Here is a 9222-nt window from a genome sequence, read left to right as displayed (position 1 = left end):
CACACAGTCACACCTACATCCCAACATGCTATGGGCTCAAACTTCATTTACTAGCACATACATCTATGTCCCAACATGCTCTAGGCTCATGAAGTTGATTTAACTTTAATTTTTTCTCTCTCTCTCTTTAGTCCTATATTAAACACAAAACATCTCTCATGCCTCTTAACTTTAGTCCTGGGGGTACTCCCCTCGACATAAAGAGCCTCCTTGTGTTAAATTCCCTTCTTGTTGTATGCGCATACACATTTTCTTATTTTCTGTGGGATCCTCCCACTATTAAGCAATTTCTGTGAGGTCCTCCCACTATTACCTTACATATACCTAACAAGCAAATTCTGTCATTCAACAAAACAGTTATTCACTCATTCCACTTGTTCAACTACAATTATCTAAGAGAAAAAAAAACATTTTTCATAAATTCATTTCCTCATTTTTTTTTTAGTCTAGTATGTCTGCACACCCTGAACGGTTAATTATCCAAACCTCTGACTATTCCATACAAAACAATATGGAATTCACTGAAGAACTTTCTGATGGGCCCTTGCAATTTATTCCACACTGAAGTTCAGATCCCAAGCACAGCACCAAATGATAAAGGGCACAAATAAATAACTAAGAGTTTTACTTTTTTAGTATTGAGTCAAGAATACTGCTTCAGGATGTGCAAAGTACTCATTTATTCCATAAACAGTGCTGGGAGACTGCCTTCACAAAATTTCAGATCAGTCTCCCAAAACAAAGAAAACTGCATTATTTTGTACTTTTACTTATCAACTTCCCTCATGCAGAACTCTGACATTACATAGCTTTTAACAAATCAATGTATTTTAAAATATTACATGCTGTCATGATCCTTACTTAGACGTTCACGTGAACACTTGACAATATACTTTTGTGAAACGTAGACCATCTGGCCTAAGAATCTTATCCTTTGACTTTGTTACATTCAGTACCAGTATGCACTCTCATTACTGACATCCTTACAATGACTCATCCCCCAGCCTGAGAAGGCCAGAGCCTACAAAAGATTCCTGATGCACTGTTTTTCTTTCTTTCCTCCATTAACATTCTGAAACCAGACTCAAACATATAACACCCCTTAACTCCTTCAGGACTTTACTTTGCCTTAATTTATCTGACAGTACACTATTATTTGCTAATAAACAGAATGCAGTTGTAAAGCACTTGAAATATAAAGCTACAACTTATGCAAAACTATATTTGGCATAATCATGCATCCATATTACACTGTCTTTAACAAACACATTATAAACATTTTATTTGACTCATTTGTGAAGAAACTGCAAGTTAATATGCATTTTGTGAGGAATAATTGAGGCAGTATACATCAGAAGCAACACGGCAAAACCAAAAGTACACCAGCTTCATTTCAATAAGAACATTCACAGAACAAAAGCAAACTGCCTGCCAAAACAGCAAAAAGTCTTTAACTGAATAAATACACAAGCATTCCAACTCAGATTTCATTGCGTATTTAGCTTCTAATTTCTCAGACTCTTGCCTAGTCAATGACAATCCTCTCAAATGCCAGTAAGAAAGCTGCATCTATCATCATCACAGTTACAATGTCACAAAACTAACCCCATGCACACAAGTAACCAACCAGCACTGAGGGAACACACATCCTCATGTCATACGATAAAGAAAAAGACTGAGAAAATGACACAGCTGTTAACAACAGAGATAGGTAGTAGCCTGAAAAAGACAGACTCTGGGAATTTGCAAGGAATGTAACAGAACCAGGGCATAAATTTCCTGGCGACTATATACTTTACGACATACCATCCTAGTTCAAGCAGGTGTGGGTGGCGCTGATTTGAAGGACATCCCGTTTGGGCTAATTATGGTGGTTCTGTAACCATTATTCTAATTCAGTGAACACTAAAAATAAAATATAAAAAGGTTAAAGTAAAAAGTTTAAAACTCTAATATCTGGCATTACTGACTTCATGAGAGTGAAAGATGGCTATCCAGATCAAGCAAGGGGGTCTGCCTCCCCCTGCACTCCATGCTGTTCACAATTTAAAGTGCCACTGCCTTGTAGTACTTGGCTGTGAAGGGGATGCAGAAGCACCCTGATGGGCATTGACCTGATTATCTTTTTAATGTCTTATCTTCTTAAAAACAACCTGTTTATCACAATTTCTTGAAAACTAAGAGTTAAGAACTTATAACTACACTGTTGTCTCGCATCACACTTGGGGTGGGGATTGCTACTGTACATCCTGGTGTGTCCCGATATAAACAACCACCAATTTCCAAATGTATAGCTGATGAAGTGAAATTTACAGCTTAAAGTGGTAAAAAAGTGCAACTGCTCCACACAACTCAGGATGGGTGAACCCGTAAGTATGGGTTATACAAAGTGGGGATAGTTGAATGCATTAAAATAGCCATTAAGCCTCAACCACGAGAAAGTACTACATCACCTAAACATGGTATTCTAAAAGAACAAACAGATGGATGACACATTATGCATGCATCTTGTTCACAAGGGCAAAAGTAAAAGTTTGGATATTAAAAGTTCAGAAGCACAAGGACATAACTTATAGCTATATGCATCTTTTTAAGTGAAATATTAGAAGCACTTCTTCACAAAAAGGATGTATGATGTTACAGATTAGCTGAACTCAGCTGCAGAAAATCATTCTGAAACTTAATTATAAGTAAGATGAGAGAAGTTGCATGTCTTTGTTAAAATGAGGCATAACTAAGACACAGCTGTCTTCTTTGCTGGCAATGTAATGTCAGCATGGCAGAAAAAGCTTTTATTTAAAATGGACAAGTGTGATCTGTGGATAAATGAAACAATTATGTTTATGTAACAGTAAGTCTGTAACAAACGTGATATCTCCAAAATCATTCAAATGTAGAATCTAAACAAATACTGTTATTTCAGTTATGTCAGACAGGACAAATAAAGTTTAATGATCCTAATACACAAACAGAAATATCAGCATCAGTTTTCTTAAATAATTTTACAAAAACAGTTCTGAAAATGCACTCAGAAAAAAATCTGGTATTTATAAACAGGGAATGGTTAAGTTCTATACATTGGGTATTTAATATTGTAAATTTTTTTCACAGCAAATAAAAACAGTTATGAAATAAAAATTAATTCTGTATGACATGTACAAGATGTATGACACTGAGCTACACATTCTAAACAAATGTTTTACCAAACCTCACCTTCACTATACACACACATCCTCTTCCACTATATTCTCTTTGTCTATAATCTATAACAAACCGTCTATAATTTCAAGACGGTACATTTTCACTGGAAACCAGACTTTCATCCATCCACTTCTAATGTACTCCCCCTTTTGGCTTCACTACTCGTTTGTATGGAAATTTCAGTTAAGTCAATAAAGACTACAACTTCTTGAAATGAATAACAGAGGTGGCAGCAAATAATCTGCATCTATGTAAATGTTCAAATAATAAAAATTAAGTAAAAACCTGCACCAAGACAGAACATTAACTACCAAATCAGCAAGTAATGCATTCATGTCTCAGCCACTTATGCAAAATGTATTTGCATTGCAATTCTGATGAATTTAATGAAATACTTGCCTCATATAAGGCTGCCCCCAACTGTTAGACTACATGTATATACAGACACACACACACACAGGTTGCATACTTGACATAGTGGTGCATACCTTGAAGATCTACCTGCAGATTCTCAGAGTCACCTTACCCTACAGAGGCCTGCAAGGGTACTTACAAATCAAGAACAAGGAGGAAATTGTACAAACAGTGCAATGCAGTTAAAGGTAGCTTCAGTATGATAATACAGTGATGAGAAAACAGATTCATTGAACTGTTCATAACTCTACAATCACTAGTGATGAATAATGTAGACTGTGCTGCATAAACCTTCTAACATGAATGCAATTCAAAAAGTAGGCACTGGTATAGAACAGAACAGTGCTGCAAGGTGAAGTTTAAACTACATCCTTTTAAGAGTGGTGACCTGCTGACACAGCTGCTTCAAACAGGATTTTTTTTTTCAAAAAGTGTTGCTCCTCTAGTAGGTGTTTTCATAATGGTTAAGATGTTTACCAGTCTTGATAAAGTTGCAATGCTTAAGTGAAACTTAAAAGAGAGATGTTTCTAATTTATCTATCATCGACTTGATCCAGCTCGTCCCGTTGATTAATTTAGTAGTGGCAATAATATATTCCGTGCCTCCTTCCTCCATTTGAGATAGAAACCTCAGTGCAGCAATTTCTGCATACGTTACTCCACCAAGGAAGAATACCAGAGTTATTCGATTCTCCCCTTGTTGACCTGTAGGAATACAGGAAAAGATTCTATAAAGGTATACAAAATACTCTTCAGCAAATGGAGCTGTTTCAAACAAGACCGTTTATAACATCCATAATTTTATTAATGCAAAATTTTAAGCTTTCCCTCATTTCTATTTGCACACTTACTTCCCTTCTTTCTCAGTCTAATTATAACACCCAAGTTATCCATTTATTCATGTGTTAACCAGGCTATGAGCCAGTTAAAGGACCCCCCATTCATCCCTGACCTGGGCCAAATGCAAACATACAAAAACACTTTCAAATAGAAGTAACAAGTACAGAGCAGTTGCAGAGACAATATCAGTGTAAACAATTAAATATGCACAGAGTATCTATATTGGACATGATTGTATAATAATATTCTTGATACATTTGTTTTAAACATTTTGTTTTATCTTAGTGTACTAGTGAGAAGTGGTATTATTCAGTCACTGTTACTTGCAATTCTATTGCAAACAGCTTTAACCACGAGGGATACTTAACCCTCTTTTATGATTGGTCCAAGCCCATACTTTTAAATCAATAGGCTATTTAGCTTTTTGGTTACTCGTGATTGGACCTATTCTTGACAAACTTTTTCTGTGCCGCGTGTTTCTAACTATTTAAGTATGTACCATATCCTGTTTTCATTTGTATGCATCTAGTTTCTGATGAAGTCCTACGTATCGAATAAAGGATGAAAGCGCTTAAAAAACAAATTTGCCTGTGAGTTTTTTGTACACCGTCCTAGTTTAGTGCTGAAGTTCTTTAGTCGTTTATTTTCTTTCAATGTTTTACTTAGTCGATTTTATTAGTATGCACAGATTACTACTGTGCTATATACAAAAATACTGATAACCATAATTTTAGCAACAACAGAACTCATTTTAACTTTAAATAATTCAGAAAAAAACGTATATACAACTTATAGAGTCAGAAATTATATGGCTAAAATTCTAGAGAAATAGCTAGCACTGATTAGTAACAGATGAGGAAGGAAACTACGAATTATCAGTGTATCATGTTAGATTTGACAGTTGGGTGACATACAAAAATGCCCTTTTCTTCTCTTGCTACTTCAGTGTTGATCTTGAATTATTGAACTTCAGAATTTTCAATTCCACATTTTAAATAGTACTTCAAAGGTCTTTCACTGTTTTACTGTAAAATACACTGTTTACAATTGTTCTGTTATTCTATTACCGCTCACAAGTGTGCATATTATTCTGGTTATAATTGATCGATTATTCTATTATTGAGTGTGTATTTGTAAATGAAGATCCTAGAAAAATTAGTCTATAAACAAATCATTGAATATATATACAAAACTGTCTCACACAAACAATATGGCTTTATGCGAATGTATTACAACCTCCCATCTACTTTCTGACAGATGAAATACAAACACTGAAATAGGTCAGCTAATAGAAGCAATACTTGACCTGAAAACAGCATATGAGACTATCAACCACCAGCTGCTATTTCAAAAATTACAACAGTGGTAATTCTCCTCAGAAGACTACAGTTGGTTTGAAGACATCCAACTTCAAAATGAACTGTCAGTTCTCTGTAATTGGCCACATAAGAATAAACTTACATTAAATGCTCAAAAATCCACAGTTTGTTTGTTTGTGTCTTTCAGCTTTTCCCGGTTAGGGGTCGCCACAGCGGAACTCCGGTCCGCTAATGATTGATAGTTGTTTTTTACGTGCCGAGTTACCAGCCCTGACGCACAACCTTCAACGAAGGTACGCCCATTCACACATGTCTCCACGCAGAAGACGCTCTAGCTGTGAATCGAACCAGACAGCGTCTTACTGTGAGGTGACAACGCTACCGCAGTGACTCCCCAAAGTTCCACTAACTCTGCTAACTCATCATGATGGACAACAGTTATCCCACGTACCTCAGCACAAACACCTAGGCCTTAACCTAGACCAGAATCTTAACATTTGTGTCATATGCCAACCTTTGTCCAAGTGCAAAAAGTACTAACACAGCTAAAGATAGGGTACAGAATGTCAAATCTACATTCAAAAAGAAGCTAGATAAGGTATTGTTATAAGTGTGCTAATGCCAAGATCAGGGTATGCGCTATCACTGATGTACTCTCTGCTTAGAACACCACATCCTTCAGAAAGCAGAGAATGAAATTCATACATCTAAACTCACAACTGATCATCATCATTGTGCAACTATTACAAAGTTTAATTGGTTACCCATTACAGCAGTCTACCTTCTTTTTAAACTAATGACCTTCTTTGTATACTTCTGAGGTCTGTGAGAAAAGTAAAACAATAATAATGACCACACTTGACTCTTGTTCCCTGCCCTAAAATAAACTATAGTGTCCTTCTGTACACACCTCAGTGGATAGTGAGGAAAATTAAATAAATAATGACTAAACTCTCCCCAGTCTGCACACAAGCTAGACTGACTTTCTCTCCATACCCCTGGAGGCGTGACTATGAGGGACTATTAAAGAAATAATGAGTACACTATCCTCAGCTCCCCACACAAGCTACAGCAACATTCTGAGCAGGCCAATTTTAAAATAAATGGTAATGAGGGTAGAGGCTACCACTAAGTCCATGTCAAAATCCATTTAACAGTGTGGGGAATAGGGCCATTAGACCCCAAAAAGCTCTAAGGGTATGTAGGTTCTGCTATTCATTTTATGCCTCTTTTTTGAAAGCAAATGATGTGTTAACTGCACTTTTACTGCATCCCAGATGTGCATGCATAGATGCAAAATTGGTGATATTTTACACTGACAGACACACACAGTAACACTGCCCCTGAACAGCCAAGCCTGTCATAAGATGCACACTCGCATACATACACACAAACATCCAACATTCTTGCTCAACTTTAGGGAAATTTGAGGAATGCCAGTTAATCTATATCATGTATTTGAAGAGCACATGATTAAACTTATATCATGCAAACTCCACATACAAAAAGCCACAGCCAAGAACTCAGCCAGACCAAAGCACTATGACATGGAAATGCTACTCACTGCACCACTGTGAAAGTGAGTAGCTGCTTTCATACGATCTGCTCCTGCTGAACCACCAAACATATCCATTTATGTGCAATGCTGATGTTTGTCACATTAAGTGACAAAAACTATGTCCAACTAGTTATGCTGCAAGCCCTACCCCCACACACACTCATAACAGCAATGTTGACATTTGCAATTGTAAAATGAAATACATTATGGCCAATGTTTTACTCTTAAATGTACTGCAACACCCCCCCCCACACACACACACACACACACACACACACGCATACAAGCATAAGTCATAGAAATACTCTGATTTCAACAAATATAACACAGCGTGCGAGAACGCCTGCCACACCAGATCAGTTGTTGGGTTAGTCACTTATTTACAGTGACCTTTGTACACATAATTGCAACCACTTTACTAACTGCACACCACAGATGTCTGATTGTGTTAAAAAATAATAGTAAGAATGGTCACAATAATTCAAGTTTCTTTCACACAAATACCCGGCAACTGCAGTAAAATATTCTACCTTACTTCACATCAATATACATTTATGCTGCAAAGCCAGATTAGTGACAGTTTAAAATGAGATAGTGACAAGACGGTCAACTACTTTCTTCTACACAGCTACCCCACCCACCAGTTATGGTCACTACTGTGTACACTTCAGATGTCCAGCTGTGTTAAAGATGGCCATGTAATGCATTTCAACTAAGTGACACAACCAGAGTAATAAACAAAAAGCATCAGTTAATAGTTTTCCTCCATATACAGCCTCAGTAATTCTCAGGTTCTAACTCTCATTTAAAAAACGGATCACATAATAATGCATTCAAATAAATATCAACCCAATATTCTGTCTCCAAAATGCGGACCACCACTTTTTACAATGTGTAATAAATGGGCAAAATGAACATCATTTACTATCAGTTTAATCTGTGAAGTTTATAGCATGGTTAATAACTATTCCTTTCTGCATACAAAAAGTTATTCTGATGAATTAATATGATACAGTATTGGTTACAATAAACACGCACTTAAAAAAATCTTAACAATGGATATAAGATGCACCCTTTTAATGAGAAACAGAGTGGAGCATGGAAAGACTCGAAATGAAGAATATTCCTCCATACCTCTCCAATAATATGGAGATAAAGTCCAGAAACCAGGGATATTTTTTCATAATTACTCTAATGGTAGTGGTGCTGCGGTAGCGTTGTCATCTCACAGCAAGACGTTGTCCCGTTCGATTCTCAGCCACAGCGTCTTCTGTGTGGAGGCATGCGTGAAGGTTGTGCATCAGGGCTGGTAACACGGCACGTAAAAATCCACTACCAAACATTAGCGGACCGGAGTTCCGCTGTGGCGACCCCTAACTGGGATAAGCTGAAAGACACAACAACAACTCTAATGCACTTAGGTTAATAGAGCAGGTTTTGCATCAACATACATTTCATGAACGGTAAGAGTCAAGACACTCGTGTCTCACAATACATGCTTTATAGGCTGGCTGTGGCCCTGTTTAGGCAGCATGTATGCAAAGCAACATATATCTGCTTTGGATGATGGTCCTCCATCGGTCAGCTCCCATCTCAGATATGACAGATGAATGAACGGCCAGAGAATGGTAGAATGGGGGCTGATGGCCAGAAGACAAGGCAGAAAACAGACTGAGGAAAAAAAAACGCAAACTTACTTTTGCACCTCCTAGACTAACTACTTTTTCAAAAATGTGGTTAACAGTAATTAACCCTACCATAAATAGATTACAAGCAAGGAAGATGCTTCTTGTTTTTTCAGTTATCATCAAGCTCCCTTTTCCCTGTTTTCTACATGGGGTCAGGGTGTTACATCAACTGTTACAATCTTTCCAGATTCTTTAACAGTCA

At 37.0% G+C, this 9222-nt stretch overlaps 1 protein-coding gene across 1 annotated transcript in view; it reads right to left on the bottom strand.

Annotated features, from left to right (window-relative positions):
• Window positions 1-663: 663 nt before the first annotated feature.
• The window catches only part of VPS33A (VPS33A core subunit of CORVET and HOPS complexes), a gene marked incomplete in the record, with an annotated part of 507742 nt that continues 499183 nt past the window's right edge, over window positions 664-9222 (bottom strand). The window contains 1 exon segment of the mRNA XM_044068595.1: window positions 664-4320. Coding sequence (XP_043924530.1) covers window positions 4127-4320 — 194 coding nt within the window.

The sequence above is a fragment of the Protopterus annectens genome, chromosome 4.part0 (genome assembly GCF_019279795.1).
Source record: "Protopterus annectens isolate FY-2018-M chromosome 4.part0, PAN1.0, whole genome shotgun sequence".
In the NCBI taxonomy this organism is placed as follows: domain Eukaryota; kingdom Metazoa; phylum Chordata; order Ceratodontiformes; family Protopteridae; genus Protopterus; species Protopterus annectens.
The sequence above is the reverse complement of the archived record's forward strand: the minus strand, read 5'-3'. Positions and strand labels throughout refer to the sequence as shown.